Raw genomic sequence first — 16,854 nt, forward strand, 5'->3', positions numbered from 1 at the left:
CATGGAATATAACAGTATGTTGTTGGATTTGGTTTACTGGTATTTTATTGAGGATGTCTGACTCTATCCATAAAGATACTGGCCTGTGGTTTTCTGTGGTTCCTCTGTGTCACTTTGATAACGCTGGCCTCATAGGATGAGTTAGGAAGTGTTTCCTCCTCTTCTATTTTTGGAAGAGTGTGAGAAGGGCTGGTGTGAATTCTTCTGTAAGTGTTTGGTCGGCTTCACTATGAAGCCATCTGGCCCTGGACTGTTCTTTGTTGGGAGGTTTTTAATTACTACGGATTCCATCTCTTTACTTCTCCCATCACTCGTTTCGGTTGCTTGCCTCGTGCCTGAAGTCATTTGCATCTTCTAGTCCTGTCTTAGAATTTAAATATGAGTCTGCCTAATTTAAGATGTCCTATAAAAACCCAGCCATCTTCCCACCCTTCCCCACCTTTCCACATCTCTGCTCTGGTATCTCTGCTCAGAGATGGTCCCTCCCACACAGCAGCAGCATTCAACATGATTAATCCCATAGGTCAGTGGTTCTCACTTGGGAACTTCATAGAAAGGCACATTCTTTGGCCAAGAATCAGAAGCTCTAGGGGTGGGGCCTAGGAAACCTTTTTTTTTTTTTTTTTTTTTTTTTGAGACAGAGTTTCGCTCCTTCGCCCAGGCCGGAGTGCAGTGGTGTGATCTCGGCTCACTGCAACCTCCACTCCCCGGGTTCAAGTGAATCTCCTGCTTCAGCCTCCCAAGTAGCTGGGATTATAGGTGCCCGCCACCATGCCTGGCTAATTTTTGTATTTTTAGTAGAAGTGGGGTTTCTCCGTGTTGGTCAGGCTGGTCTCGAACTCCTGACCCCAGGTGATCCGCCCGCCTTGGCCTCCCAAAGTGTTGGGATTACAGGCGTGAGCCACCTTGCCCGGCTGGAAACTGTGTTTTAACTAGCCCCCAGGTGATTCTGTGGCATTACCACTGCCACACTTAACAGAGAGCCATCGCTGGCTCCTGGCCCCAGTGCCATAGTAAAATGGCACCTCTGAAACGCTCTAGCAGCAAAGGAGCCGTGAGCGGCAGGAGTTGGTGGAAAAAGGAGATCAGAGAAGAGAAAGAGGAGCAAGCAGGTGGCTCGGCGGGGGTGGTGGTGGGAGACTTGGTTGGAACAGGACCTGATTCTGGAGGACAGTTCGTTATTGGGGGCACCCACTGGGCATAGGGTTGGCCATCCAGGATGAGGGGTGCAGTCTGTGGCCAGAGCACAGACAGCAGTGTTAATAGCAGTAACACTGGCCCATCCAGCCCTGACTCTAGCCATCCCGAGAAGCCCGCCCTGGCCACTGCCAGGCCAAGACTCGGCCTCCACTGCCTGCTTCATTGCATCTTGCTTAGCAGAATATTTAGCCATTCATCTAGCAAATGTTTATTGAGCACCTACTGTGTGCTAGGCAGTTCTATTAATAGCACAGGGATACAGCAAACAAAGAGCTCTGCCCTCGAGGACCCAGCCTGGTGGCCGGCTGGTTCTCATCCTGCTTGCCCTGTGGATGGGGACTTCTGGGCCAGCGGCGGAGTCGGGCAGTGTGGCGTGCTCAGTGGTCAGACAACATGGGACACTTCCCATCCCACTCCCAGGGCGTGCCCAGTTCCCCCAGCTTTCCAGAAAGGGGTTTAGAGAACTCTCCAGAAATCCTTTTCCTTGGTCATGTCTTCCCTCTCCGTCGGGCTGAGAAACTCACTCTGACCTGTTTGCTTCCCCCCCCCGGCACTTTCTGGCCCGCATCTCCCCCCCGATTTTCCTGGGACCCACGTAGGTGCAAAACACCTGCTCCTCCATCCTTGTCTTCTGGTAATGTTTTTTGTTTGCCCTTAACGTGGCCTTGCCCACTCCGTGTGTCCGGGATTGGGGTGGGCGGGGATAACGAGGCGATTGCGAGGGCTCATTGAGCGACCTGTGTGTCAGGCTCTGTACACGCTGGCCTGTGTGGTCCTGCCACAGCCCTGTGAGTTAGCGGTCATGTTTTTAGCCCCATGGAAAGGTGCGAGCACTCAGACAGCGTGGTTCTATGAGCATGGGTGTGTGGTGCCTCCCAGGAGCAGGGTTTTTAGCGAGGCTGCTGACACATAAACACACCCCACCTCCAGAAGCAGAGGAGAGGAGCCCAGGGCCCGGGCAGGTAGCCCAGCAAGGACCCAGCACGCTGTAGATGGGGCCAGTGAGTGTCACTTCTCCAGCGAGGGTCAGAGAGGAGAGAGAGGCAAGAGTGTTGCAGGGGCGGGGGTCTCATGAGCTGGGGTGCAGCAAGAGGGAAGGAACAGGTGGCTGCCTGTCTGCAGGAGAAGCCATGCCCGTGTGTAGAGCTGCTGTGGACCGGGGGAGGCAGGGAGGGCACAGCATGGTGAGATGGAGAGAGGGAGTCCTGGACTCACATGAGTGCCATCTTTTCCCGTCACTTCTTCTGCTTTGCTGCCTGGGCAGTGGGCTGGCACCAGAACTGGCAAGTAGGGGCATTGGGAAAGATGCCTCAAGATGTCTCAAGCCTAAATTGCTCCTTGCGGTTCTTGTTCACATCTGCCCCTGCTACCTGGGACCTCCTCCAGCATCCTCCTCCCCAAAGACACTCTCCGCCTTTCTAAAGGAACACCAGGCTGTTTCTGTATCGGGAGGTGGTGGGGACAGGGGTGGAACCTGGGGCCCAGACGGAGTTCCTCGGCTGAGTGCTGGCTCTGCGTGGTTATCTATTGACTGTCTGTGAACGCAGAGCCCACGGGGAAATGCTGGCCGCCCCTCTGATTTGGGTGGCAAGAGCTGCTGCCGCTAATACATTAGATAGCTGCATGGACGCTGCTATTAATGAGGAGACCCAATTTTTTTTTTTTTTTTTTTTTTCCTGAGACGGAGTCTTTCTCTGTCCCCCAGGCTGGAGTGCAGTGGCGCGATCTCGGCTCACTGCAAGCTCCGCCTCCCGGGTTCACGCCATTCTCCTGCCTCAGCCTCCCGAGTAGCTGGGACTACAGGTGCCCGCCACCGCGCCCGGCTAATTTTTTGTACTTTTAGTAGAGACGGGGTTTCACCGTGTTAGCCAGGATGGTCTCGATCTCCTGACCTCGTGATCCGCCCGCCTCGGCCTCCCAAAGTGCTGGGATTACAGGCTTGAGCCACCGCGCCCGGCGAGGAGACCCAATTAATGCCTCTGTGAAAATCCAGCGGCTGGCTTCCTGGTGGAGGGAGATCCCTTCCGAAGGCTGTCCCGGGCAGGACGTTAGTCTCTGGGGCAATGCCAGTGAGTCAGTGAGCATTAACTGAGCACCTGCTGTGTGCCCTGAGCATTAACTGAGTGCCTGCTGTATGCCCTGAGCATTAACTGAGTGCCTGTTGTGTGCCCTGAGCATTAACTGAGTGCCTGCTGTATGCCCTGAGCATTAACTGAGTGCCCGCTGTGTGCCCTGAGCATTAACTGAGTGCCTGCTGTGTGCCCTTGGCTGTATGCAGCCATCTCAGGGTGTGTGGACGAGGGTGTGTCCGAAAGGCTGAGCTGCTGTTCCCGGCTGGCCTGAGTCATGCTGCTTCTGGGTGGAAAAGGAGACTCACTCCCTGCCAACTGTCCCATTGGAAAGTGCAGCAAGTCCCTGAGAAGTGGGGCCAGCCCAGCCGAGGCCATGCTGCCACTGGCTGATTTCTGCTGCTGGGCACTGTCCATGCAGGGATCATCCACCCAGCACATTTCTCATGGCTGAGGCTGAATCATAGCCCTTCTCACCACCTGTGCCAGCCCCAGGCCATGGGGCATCTTCATTCAGACCCATTTCTTTTCTTCTTCTTCCCCCCCTTTTTTTTTTTTTTTGAGATGGAGTGTCACTCTGTTGCCCAGGCTGGAGTGCAGTCGCACAATCTTGCCTCACTGCAACCTCTACTTCCCGGGTTCAAGTGCTTCTCCTGCCTCAGCCTCCCGAGTAGCTGATATCACAGGCCTGTGCCACCACGCCTGGCTAATTTTTGTATTTTTAATAGAGACACAGTTTCACCATGTTGGCCAGGTGGTCTCAAACTCTTGGCCTTAGGTGATCTGCCCTCCTCGGCCTCCCAAAATGTTGGGATTACAGGTGTGAGCCAACGCGCCCAGCCAGACTCATTTCTAACAGTCTTCTAAAGACACTGTCTCTGGGAAGACCAATGAAATAGAGAAAAGGTATCCTGAAGCTGCTAGACCACCTCCAACAGGACAAAGGATGCTTCCAGAGGGAGCTTTCCAATAGCTCCTTCTAGGAGCTGCTATTTACTGGGCATTCACTGCAGACCAGGCCCTGGCTGGGCACTTCTTACACCTGTTCTCACCTCATCTGCCTAACAGCACTAAAGTCAGGGACTATTTGCTTCAATTTTTTTTTTTTTTTTTTAGACAGGGTCTTGCTCTGTCACCCAGGCTGAAGGGCAATGGCGTGATCTCGGCTCACTGCAACCTCCGCCTCCAAGGCTCAAGCGATTTTCCTGCCTCAGCCTCCCAAGTAGCTGGGATTACAGGCGCCCGCCAGCATGCTCAGCTAATTTTTGTATTTTTAGTAGAGATGGGGTTTCATCATGTTGGCCAGGCTGGTCTTGAACTCCTGACCTGAAATGATCCACCCACCTCAGCCTCCCTAAGTGCTGGGATTACAGGCGTGAGCCACCGTGCCCGGCCTGCTTCAATTTTCAGGTGAGGAACTTAAGAGAGGAATGAAGAGAGGTTAACATGCCTCATGCAACACAGCTGGGCAGTAGCAGGTTGCCCACTCCGCAGACCTGGGCTTCGACCACCGGGCTCTGCTGCCTCCTGTGTGTTTCTGCTGCACCTAAACCTAAATCACTCTGCATGGCCTTGCAGCTGAAGCCTGAGTTCTGGTGTTCAGCGTCTCTCAGGCCCAGGCCACAGCTTTGCTCTCCCACCTGGTCTTCAAAGGATGTCTAACCCAGAGGCCTCCAGCCGGCCGGGCTGATCCACTAACGCTTCATTGACTGTGTGCCGAGCTGCTTCTCTTTTCTGTCTTTGCCCATTCAGTTCCTGCTGCCTGAGTGCCACACCCTCCTCACCCCTCTCTATCCAGTGATTTCTCTTGATCCTTTAAGGTCTGTCTGGGATCTTGTGTCTTGCAAAAAGCCTTCGTTGACATTTTGGTTTTAAGATGTGTCCATGAATTGTTTGATGCTTCTGTCTTCAAGAGGTCGAACTTGTTGGGTGTGGTGGCTCACGCCTGTAATCCCAGCACTTTGGGAGGCTGAGGCGAGAGGATTGCTTGAGCTCAGTAGTTCAAAACCAGCCTGGGCAACATGATGAAACTCTGTTTCTACTAAAAATACAAAAATTGACTGGGTGTGGTTGCAGGTGCTTGTAGTCCCTGCTACTTGGGAAGCTGCGGTGGGAGGATCGCTTGAGCCCAGGAGATCGAGACTGCAGTGAGCTGTGATCATGCCACTGCACTTCAGCCTGGGTGACAGAGTGAGACCCTGTCTCAAAAACAAACAAAAATAAAAAGACGTGGAACCTAGGCTGGGCGCGGTGGCTCACCCCTGTCATCCCAGCACTTGGGGAGGCCAAGGCAGGCGGATCATTTGAGGTCAGGAGTTCAAGACCAGCCTGGCCAACATGGTAAAACCCTGTCTCTACTAAAAATACAAAAATTAACTGGGCATGGTGGTGCATGCCTGTAATCCCAGGTACTTGGGAGGCTGAGGCAGGAGAATCACTTGAACCCAGGAAGTGGAGGTTGCAGTGAGCCAAGATGGCGCCACTGCACTCCAGCCTGGGCGACAGAGTGAGACTCCGTCTCAGAAAAAAATAAAATAAATACTGAAAAGCAAAAAGGGAAAAATCATCCGTACCTTCAACCTCGTTTTGTTGTGTATCCTTCAGGATATTTTTCTCCGTGGGGGTGATGCACACCCTCAGATGCGGTCCTACACCTCTATACACAAACACATTCTTTATGTTTAATGGAAACAATGGGATCATCTTGCTCAAAATCCTATTTTTCACACTTAGCAATGCATTGTGAATCTTTGCAGTAGCATTAGAGCACAGACCTCCTCTTGTAGTTTATTGCATGAGTGTAACCCCTGTGTCTTATTTACTTTTCCTCTCACGGTTGGGTACTTCCCCCATCACTCAGACTTTTTGGCCCATAAACAGTGCTGGGACAAACATCCGTGTACATGTGTTCTTGTGGCATGGCCCGGATATTGTTCTAGGGTAAATTCCTTAGAGTGGGTTTATTGGACCAAAGGACGTGGATATTTTAAACGTTTTGGACACCTGGTGCCTTTCGGAAAGCTGTATCAGGTATGCACTCACCAGAGTTCCTGCAGCCTGGGCCTGCAGACTGGACACAGTGGCTGCACTGTTGCTCATTCCTGCCACATATCCTTGCCGACACTGGTTGATCTGATAGTGAAAGATATTATCTTACTGTCATCTTAATTTCTTTCATAACTGGAGAGGTTGGCTTGTTTCCATGTGTTCATCGGTCATTTTGTGTGTGTCCTTTAATCATCTGTTCGTGTCCTTTGCACATTTTTCTGCTTTTTTTTTTTTTTCTTTTGAGACAGCCTCACTTTGTCACACAGGCTGGAGTGCAGTGGTAGGATCTCGGCTCACTGCAGCCTCCGCCTCTTGGGTTCAAGTGATTCTCATGCCTCAGCCTCCCTAGTAGCTGGGATTACAGGTATGCACCACCATACCCGGCTAATTTTTGTATTTTTAGTAGAGACGGGGTTTCACTATGTTGGCCAGGCTGGTCTCGAACTCCTGGGCTCATGTGATCCGCCCGCCTCAGCCTCCCAAAGTGCTGGGACTACAGGTGTGAGCCACCGCGCCAGACCCCTCATTTATTGACACAATGGCTTTTTGATAGTTTGAGGTATAGTCCTTCAGATCATTTTCTATGAATTTATATGCATACATAATATAGGTAGATTTACGGTATCTTTTTTTTTTTTTAAGAGATGGAGCCTCACTGTGTCACCCAAGGTAGGATACAGTGTCATGATCATAGCTCACTGCAGCCTTGAACTCCTGGACTCTAGCGACCCTCCTGCCTCAGCCTCCTGCGTAGCTAGGATTACAGGTGTGAACCACTGTGGCTGGCTGTTTTTATAAAATTGGGATTATATTCAATGTATTGTCTCTGATTTCCTCCACCGCTCAACTTAATATATCTTGGAGAGTGTCATATGTAAGCAACACGAGTCTGTTGCTGTGTTTTTGAATGATTGTATAGTTTTTTTGAACAGCTTTATTGAGATATAATTTACATATCATAAAGTCACCCATTTAAAGTGTACAATTTGACCAGGTGTGGTGGCTCACACCTGTAATCCCAGCACTTTGGGAGGCCGAGGCGGGCAGATCATCTGAGGTCAGGAGTTCGAGACCAGCCTGGCCAACATGGTGAAACCCCGTCTCTACCAAAAATACAAAAATTAGCCGGGCGTGGGGGCGTATGCCTGTAATCCCAGTTATACTCTGGGGGCTGAGGCAGGAGAATCGCTTGAACCCAGGAGGTGGAAGTTGCAGTGAGCTGACATCGCGTCATTGCACTCCAGCCTGGGTGAAAAGAGCAAAACTCCATTTCAAAAAATAAAAAATAAAGTGTACAATTCAGTGGTTTTTGGTGGCATTCACGGAGCTGTGTAACCACCATCATAATCAGTTTTAGAACCTTTTTATTGCTTTGAAACGAAATTTGTACCTTTTAGCTATCACCTTCCAATCCCCCATCCCCCTCAGCATAAGCAACCTCTAATCTTCCTTCTGTCTCTATGAGGTTACATACTCTGGACATTTGATAAAAATGGAATTACGGTCCTTTATCTCTGACTTTTGTCTTTTTTTTTTTTTTTGAGATGGAGTCTCACTTTGTCGCCCAGGCTGGAGTGCAGTGGCACAATCTCGGCTCGCTGCAAGCTCCACCTCCCAGGGTCATGCCATTCTCCTGCCTCAGCCTCCCGAGTAGCTGGGACTACAGGCACCCGCCACCACGCCTGGCTAATTTTTTGTATTTTTAGTAGAGACGGGGTTTCACCATGTTAGCCAGGATGGTCTCGATCTCCTGACTTCATGATCTGCCCGCCTTGGCCTCCCAAAGTGCTGGGATTACAGGCATGAGCCACCGCGCCCGGCCTCATGTAAGAGTTTTTGTGTGGATGCGTATTTTCCATTCTCGTGTGTAGGTGTCTAGGGGTGGCACTGCTGGGTCATGTGGGTACAGAGGCAGGTTCTTAACTGCTTTGCTATCCCTCCTCCTGTAGTGAGGGAATTTGTCATCCATTCGGTTCACACATCAGTACTTATTTACTTATTTATTTATTTATTTTACTTATATACTGAGAGGCAGTCTTGCTCTGTTGCCCAGGCTGGAGTGCAATAGTGTGATCTCTGCTCACTGCAACCTCCGCCTCCCAGGTTCAAGTGATTCTCCTGCCTCAGCCTCCCAAGTAGCTCGGATTACAGGCACCCGCCACCATGCCCAGCTAATTTTTGTATTTTTAGTAGAGACGGGGTTTCACCATGTTGGCTAGGCTGGTCTTGAACTCCTGACCTCGTGATCCGCCCTCCTCGGCCTCCCAAAGTGCTGGAATTACAGGCGTGAGCCACTGCACCCAGCCCTATCCCTACCTTTTTTCATTTGGTGTAATGCATTCAAGGGTCAGCAGTGTTGTGGCATGTGTCAGTACATTATTTTTAATGGCTGAATATTATTCCATCGTATGGATATAGCACATTTTGTTTATTCGTCAGTTGATGGACATTTGGGTTGTACCCACCGTTTGGCAAGAATGAATACTGCAGTTGTGAATGTTTGTGTACAAGTATTTGCTTGAGTACCTGCTTACAATTCTTTTGTGTATATTCCTAGGGGTCGAATTGCTGAGTCGTGTGGTCATAATTCCTTGAACGTTTTAGGGAATGGCCAAATGATTTTCCACAATGGCTGTGCTGTTTGACATTCCTACCAGCAATAGATGAGGGACCTGATTTCTCCACACCCTTGCTCACACCTGTGATATTCTGTTTTTTGATCATAGCTATGTTAGTGGTATGAGTGGTATCTCATTGTGGTTTTGATTTGCATTTCCTCATGATTAATGGCTCGAGTGTCTTTTTATGTACTTATTGTTCCTTTGTATGTCTTCTTTGGGGATATGTGTATTTAGATCCTTTGCCCATTTTTAAATTGAGCTGTCTTTTTCTTACTGAGTTGTAAGAGTTTCTTTTTGTAGAGACACGTCCTTTATCAGATACATGATTTGCAAATATTTTCTAGCATTCTGCGGGCTTTCTTTTGACTTTCTTGAGAGTAAGTATGAGGAATTCATATTAACTTTTCTTTAAACGTTTGGTAGAATTTACAAATGAAGCCACCTGGGTCTGGGCTTTTCTTTGTGCGTTGTTTTTTTGATCATTAATTTGATCTTTTTATTTGTTATATGTCTTTAGTTTTCTATTTCTTACTGAGTCAGTTGTGATAGGTTATGTTTTTCTAGGAATTTGTTCATTTTATCGAAGTTATCTAATTTATTGACCTATAGTTTATAGTACTTGTATTTTATTCTGTGAGTGTAGTTTCTTTTAACCAATCTTTTTTTTGAGACTGAGTTTCGCTCTTGTTGCCCAGGCTGAAGTGCAATGGCGCGATCTCGGCTCACCGCAACCTTCACCTCCCAGGTTCAAGCAATTCTCCTGCCTCAGCCTCCTGAGTAGCTGGGATTACAGGCATACACCACCACGCCCAGCTAATTTTTTTTTGTATTTTTAGTAGAGACGGGGTTTCTCCATGTTGAGGCCGGTCTCGAACTCCCGACCTCAGGTGATCCGCCCACCTTGGCCTCCCAAAGTGCTGGGATTACAGGCGTGAGCCACCGCGCCCTGCCTCTTTTAACCAATTTTCTACAGACATTTAAGTTGTTTTTATTTTTTACTGTTAGAGACGATGCTGCAGTGAACATTTGAGCCTGTCTGTCTTTGTGCACATTGCAAGTGTATTAGAGGATGGATTGTTAGACGTGGAATCGCGGGTCAGAGGTGTGTGTATTTAACATGTTGATTGTTTCTGTTGCATTATCCTCCTCCTGTTCATCTTTCTATCCGTATTGATTGGTATAAGCTCTTTACGTCTGGTAATCCTGGTCTCCTAAGCCTGGAGTTAGGAAGAATGCCCCGCGTGTGTGCTGCATGTGCACCTGAGCAAGTTGGAAGAGGAGGTTTGGCATTTGGATGTTTGACGGCTCACTTCTGGTCGAGGGAGTTGGACGTGGGTTCCCTAAGCCCACCCCTGTACATTCATACGTGGGGTTTCTAGATGCCAGATCTGAACTGCTGATAGGTCAGAGCTTTTTGCCTCTGACACGCTGGCTTTGGCCTGACAGAGGCTGTCTGGAGTCAACAGCAGGGCTGGGTCTCTCCAGGGACTTCACCAGGCTCCTTCCCAGGGCGGTTCTGGGAATTCTGGGAGCAGTGGGAGCTCCTGGCGGTTCTGGCCCACGGGTGCCTGCAGAGGCAGGAAGAGTGCCTGGAGGCCCCACCTCTGCCTGAAGAAGAACCGAGGACACACGCACTGTTCCTCATCCCTGCTTTCTTTTCTCTCGTCTTCGCTGGGGACTGTCTGTTCTGAGCACTCATTACCTCCCGGCTTCCCGGTGCCCAGATGTGGGCAGTGACATTAGTCTGAGGAGGGGTAGCTGTTTTCAGGGGATGGGAAGTGGGTGGCCTCTGTGTGTTTTGTTGGGGTAGAGCTGCCAGCCCCTCACGCTTCCATTCTGCTTCCCTTTTCTCCTTTTTGTTTTTCCTGGATACACAAGGGTGGCACCAAAGTAGGTCAAAGGTTTGGACAAGTACAACTGGGATTTTAAAAATAACCCATCTAGGCTGGGCGTGGTAGCTCACGCCTGTAATCCCAGCACTTTGGGAGGCTTAGGTGGGTGGATCACCTGAGGTCAGGAGTTCGAGACCATCCTGGCCAACATGGTGAAACCACGTCTCTACTAAAAATACAAAAAAATTAGCTGGGCGTGGTGGTGGGCGCCTGTAGTCCCAGCTACTCGGAGGCTGAGGCAGGAGAATGGCGTGAACCCGGGAGGCGGAGGTTGCAGTGAGCTGAGATTGCGCCACTACACTCCAGCCTGGGTGACAAAGTGAGACTCTGTCTCAAAAAAAAAAAAAAAGAAAAAAAGAAGAAAAAAACCCTTTAGGCCCCTGGAAGCCTCGGTTCAATGGTGTTCAGGCTTTGCTTCACCAGCTTTAGGGTCCCAAAGCGGTGCCTTGCGGGCAGGGGACCGGGCAGGCAGAGGCAGAGGTGGCACAGCAGGCCCTCCCCCTCCTTCCCTGGCTGCTCTGGCCACAGCGACCCTGCTTTCACCGGTTGGTTTTCTGTATCAGGGTGTGGAATGCTGCTTGTGTTGGACACCTTGGCCCCATTGTTGGGTTGAAAACATCCTAAATATGGCTCCTGCCGGAGGCTGGATCCCGAGGATGACAGGCGTTTGTGGAATGTGGCTCTTCCCAGGGGCCCACAGGCCCCTTTCCTCGACAGAGGCTGAGTGTCTGCTCCCCCAGCACCATTCATTTGCCAGCCCAGGCGTGCCTTAGTCTCTCTCCTGTTGTATGGGGTGTTTGGGCCTCTAGCCCTGCAAAGGCAAAATCAAATTATCTTCTCTGTTGATCCAAATGAATTTTGTCCCTGGGGAAGCCCCAGGCTCAGCTTCTGATAGTTGGTGAGGAAGAGGCTTTCGCTGTGGACCTCCTGGCTGATCCCTGTCTTTCTGTCCCCTGCTTTTGTCTTTCAGTCGTCGGAGTTCTTTGAGATGCTGGAGAAAATGCAGGTGAGTACGTACCCCTACCTCGGTGGGGAAGAAGCCCAGCCCCAGATGTGGGTGGCGTAGGGACCAGGCAGAACCCACAGGCAGAAGCCGGGTGCCCTGGAGGGAGGGGCAGAGAAGAGACAATTGCATCCCCTTGGCCTAGACAACCTGAGGCCATTTCGCTGTTGAGAGGTACAGAGCACTTTGAAGACACCTACGGAGGGACAGGGAGGATAAAACAGAACTTCCCCAGCAGGGCAGCTGGGGAGGCCATAAGCCCTGTGGATGTGGAGGAGGGTTTGAAGGGTCCATTGTTCCTGGAATGAGCCGGAAAGAAGGCCTGAAAGAACTAGCTGCTTCTTGGAGGAGTTATCTCGCACAGGGAGGCAGAGGGGTGGGGTGGGAGGCCGGCCTGAGTTCAAATCCTGCACCAGTTCCTTTCCTGTCCTAAGCCTCCATAAATAAATAAGAATGAATGCACCCCCTTACATGGTGGTTGGGTGAAATGAGATAATCGGTGTAAATACTTGGTAGACACTACATAAAAGTCGGTGTGTGTTGTGGGTTCAGGGGTTCTTTGCTATTCCTCACCAGGGTCAGGGCTCCCAGGTAAGAGCTGCTGCCCTGGGGAGTATGTGCAGAGGCCCAGAAGGGTTCATTGACATGGGCGGGAGGAGTGGGAAGACAATGCTTATAATCCACCTGTAGCTCAAGCACTTCGATGGGCTCAGAGATTGACAGGCATCATTTCTTCCTGCTAAGGCCTTCATAAATGGGTATATTATTATTGTGATTATCCCCATAGGACAGATGAGAAAATTGAGGCACAGAACAATTAAAGGCAGCACTCAAAGGGTGCGTGGCTCATAAGTAGCTTCAGAGCCAGAGTCCAGCCATTCTGTCATGATACTTTTTACCCTAAGTAGGCGCTCCAGGCTGAAGGGAGGACAGTTCTGCAATAATGGTCTGGAAGTCCTAGGAGGAGGGGCAAATATAGCGCCCATGGCAGTCCTGAGATGCGGGCCAAGCAGCCAGGTGTCCCTGAGGGTGGGGAGGGAGGGGAGACGCTGTTTGAAGGGAAAGTATTGTCACTGGCCGTGTCACCGAGAGCAAGTTATTAAAATCGTCCTCCGCGCCCAGCAGCGTGTAGACGACAGACTCATCTTCTCCACATTTAGGGAAATTATCGTCAGCTTGCGGAAACCAGGCTGGCATGTGCCTGACAGTGAGGGGTGGGAGATGGTATGTAATCAAGTGCTCCATTGCTTGGAGCAAAGCTGGGATTGTCGCCTCTAGTCAGTGGGATCCTGGCACTCTGGGAAGCTGGCAGGGGGTTTGCAGCCCACCCAGCCTTCTTTCCGGTTGCCCCTCAGATCCTCTCTTCCTTCTCCCCCAGCTGGAGTCCCCTTCCCACGACTTTCCCCCACATAGGGTCTGTCTGAGCACAGCATTCAGCCCCAGTTTACCAGCCTCAGAGTGTCCTGTTGTGTAGAGGCTGCAGGGCTTGTCTGTTCATCTAGATCGGGCGCTTTCTAGGGCAGGGGTCTTGTTTTATTATCCCTCTGTCTCTGCAATGGCTGATACCCATGGGTGGGGTGCCTGTTCCATTTCAGTTGAGACTGTTGAAGCCAAATTTCTGGGTGTTTAAGTCCCTACCATGTGCCCCCTGGGCCCAGCCTCAGAGGGTTCACTGTTAGTAAGAAGCTCACATATGGGGCACTGCTGGCCATGGAGTGCCCGTGTGGGCCTTAAGCCTGGGCTCCGTCTCTCTTCATCTTGCAGTTGTGGAAACGGAACCTCAGAGCAGTGAAGCACCCCGGGTCACTTTGCTAGTTGTGAAGAGCTGAAACTGGAACCCAGGTTTCCCGATTCCTAGCCCAAGAGTCTAGGAACTGGGAGAAGGCAGAAGCTTTGGATTCCTTCAGTCCTGGGTTCAGGTTCTAACCCTGACGCTTTCTAGCTGAGTTATCTTCAATCAAGTCGGTTTCCCCCTCTGAGCCTTAATTTCTTCATTGAGGGGAGAAGGAGAAATAAAGATAATACCTATTGTGGCCAGGCGTGGTGGCTCACGCCTGTCATCCCAGCACTTTGGGAGGTCGAGGCAGGCAGATCGCCTGAGGTCAGGAGTTCGAGACCAGCCTGGCCAACATGGTGAAACCCTGTCTCTACTAAAAATAGAAAAATTAGCTGGGTGTGGTGGCACACGCCTGTAATCCCAGCTACTCGGGAGGCTGAGGCAGGGGAATCTCTTGAACCCGGGTGGTGGAGGCTGCAGTGAGCGGAGATTGCGCCACTGCATTCAGCCTGGATGACAGAGCAAGACTCCATCTCAAAAAAAAAAAAAAAAAAAAAGACAATACCTCTAGCAAAATAGCACATGGAGGAGAGAGGGCCCAGTGCTGGGCAGTGGCTCTGTGGTAGGTTATTAGGGGAGGGAGTGGTGTGGCGGAGGGGATGGGAGGAAGTTTGCTCTCCTGCCCTCAGGGCTGTTCCCAGACAGGGATGACTAATGCAGGCCAAACAAAACAGACTCCTGCCCTCACTGCCCCACCCGCCATCTGCCCAGTGTGCCAACTGGGACAGGGTCTGTAAGGCCACCCAGGTGGCTTTGTGTGTGTGTGTGAGAGAGGAGCACCTGTCCAGTGGGAAGGGCCCTCCCACGCCCTCCTGAACAATGCTGCAAGGTGACCCAGCCCAGGGAAGTCAGCAGAGGCTGCATCTCAATCCACCCAGTTGACAGGAGCCCTGCTGTCCACAGAGTGTGGAGTACGTCACGCACTTGGTGAGCCGGTGACCTGGCTTCAAATCTAGGCCCTGCCACTCACTGGCTGTGCGACCTTAGGCAAGCAGACTCCTTCTGGGGCCCCAGTGTCCTTGCTGGTGGAAAGGTGCTGTGAGTTTCCAAGGAGACCACAGAGAGAGTTGGCTTGGGAAGGTTAAAATCCCCGTGCGTTAGTGTTGTGACCAGGCAGAAGCTGCTTCTGGACTCCTTCTGCTTCAGAGGGGACCTGTTTCTTCTAGTTTGTGCACCGTCTTGTACCGTCACCCGATTTTCTCAGATAGTCTTGGAAACACCACGTGTTCCCCTCCTGCACAACACGGTTAAGTCAGAACTCAATGATAGAACTGCTGGACTGGGGCCAGGCACAGTGGCTCACGCCTGTAATCCCAGCAGTTTGGGAGGCCGAGGCGGGTGGATCACCTGAGGTCGGGAGTTCAAGACCAGCCTGGGCAACATGGTGAAACCCCATCTCTAATAAAAATGCAAAAAACTAGGTGGGCATGGTGGCACATGCCTGTAATCCCAGCTACTTGGGAGGCTGAGGCAGGAGAATCACTTGAACCCGGGAGGTGGAGGTTGCAGTGAACCGAGATCCCACCACTGTACTCCAGCCTGGGCAACAAGAGTGAAACTCCATCTCAAAAAAAAAAGAAGAGGCTGGGTGCAGTGGCTCACACCTATAATCCCAGCACTTTGGGAAGCCAAGGCCGGTGGATCACCTGAGGTCAGGAGTTCGAGACCAGCCTGACCAACACGGTGAAACCCCATCTCTACTAAAAACACAAAAATAAGCTGGGCGTGGTGGCACATGCCTGTAATCCCAGCTACTCGGGAGGCCGAGGCAGGAGAATTGCTTGAACCTGGGAGGTGGAGATTGCAGTGAGCCGAGATCATACCACTGCACTCCAGCCTGGGCGATAGAGAGAGACTCCCTCTCAAAAACAAACAAACTGTTCGATAGGGCACTGCTCCCCAGAAGTGAATTCTTCGGATACCTGTAGATAAACTCCCTTAGTCCAGTCCCAGGCATCATATCTGATCCTTGCAGTCATCCTTCCATTAGTGAGATGAAAGGTGAGTGTCTAATCCTCATTTTACAGATGACACTGGGGGCTCCAAGAGGCTACGCTTTGTCAAGGGTCACAAATAGTAAGTTCGCAGCAGAGTGAGGGTCAGCACCAGGCCTCCCGGCTGTCCGCTGAAGGCCTGTTGGCATGGGATCTAGAGCGCTGGCTCTGACACCAACAGGCATGACGTCCTATGTTTCCCTTCCCTTACTGGCTCTGTGACCTTAAGGATTTATTTATTTTTTTTTTAATTTGAGATGGAGTTTCGCTCTTGTTGCCCAGGCTGAAGTGCAATGGCACGATCTCGGCTCACTGCAACCTCTGCCTCCCGGGTTCAAGCACTTCTCCCGCCTCAGCCTCCCGAGTAGCTGGTATTATAGGCATGCGCCACCATGCCCGGCTAATTTTGTATTTTTAGTAGAGATGGGGTTTCTCCATGTTGGTCAGGCTGGTCTTGAACTCCTGACCTCAGGTGATCTGCCCGCCTTGGCCTCCCAAAGTGCTGGGATTACAGGCGTGAGCCACTGTGTCCGACAAGACAGATATTTAAGCTTTGAATGATAATACCGCCTCCTTCATGATAATAATGACCCACAGCATTTATTATATACCAGTCAGTGTTCCAAGTGCTCAACCCACTGTTAACCTTTAACCTTCACCACCATAGTTGATACCATCATCATTCCCATTTTACAGATGAGAACACTGAGTCACAGAGAGGTTTCTGTGACCTGCCAAGGTCATCAGGCTGATAGGTGGCAGTGTTGGGATTTGAACCCCAGTGATCTGGCTCAAGTCTGTGCTGTTAGCCCAGCGGCGCTGTTGCCTCACCTGAGGCTGCTGTGAGGCCCGCCCATGGCCAGGTGTGATGTGTGCAGGCCCAGCACGGGCCAGCTCTTGCTGCTGCTCTTGTTACTAACCCCCTGTGGCGCCAGGTGCTCTTTATCTGGTCCTGTCTTCTGACCTTTGCTTTTCTGTGGATCCTGTTTTCCTTGTTTCTATAGGGGATCAAGCTTGAAGAGCAGAAGCCGGGACCCCAGAAGAACAAGGTGGGCTGGGTGGGTGAGGGGTGGCCAGATGGCCCTGGTGAGGGGCTAGGGCGAGAGGAAGGCAGGAGGGGCTGCTGGGGTGCTGGGGTCTTCTTACACCTGACTAACTCTGACTCGCACCACGGGCCGCTTCATGACTGC

At 51.2% G+C, this 16,854-nt stretch overlaps 1 protein-coding gene across 12 annotated transcripts in view; it reads left to right on the plus strand.

Annotated features, from left to right (window-relative positions):
• Window positions 1-16,854, plus strand: part of RAP1GAP2 (RAP1 GTPase activating protein 2) — a 284,239-nt gene that overhangs the window by 191,826 nt on the left and 75,559 nt on the right. For 11 of the 12 annotated variants that reach the window (XM_055257978.2, XM_055257983.2, XM_055257981.2 and 8 more), the window contains 2 exons: window positions 11,801-11,836; window positions 16,669-16,713. In XM_055257978.2, coding sequence (XP_055113953.2) covers window positions 11,801-11,836; window positions 16,669-16,713 — 81 coding nt within the window. The remainder of the gene's footprint in view (window positions 1-11,800; window positions 11,837-16,668; window positions 16,714-16,854) is intronic. The other variant, XM_063629674.1, reaches the window with a different exon arrangement.

The sequence above is a fragment of the Symphalangus syndactylus genome, chromosome 20 (assembly GCF_028878055.3).
Source record: "Symphalangus syndactylus isolate Jambi chromosome 20, NHGRI_mSymSyn1-v2.1_pri, whole genome shotgun sequence".
NCBI lineage: Eukaryota > Metazoa > Chordata > Mammalia > Primates > Hylobatidae > Symphalangus > Symphalangus syndactylus.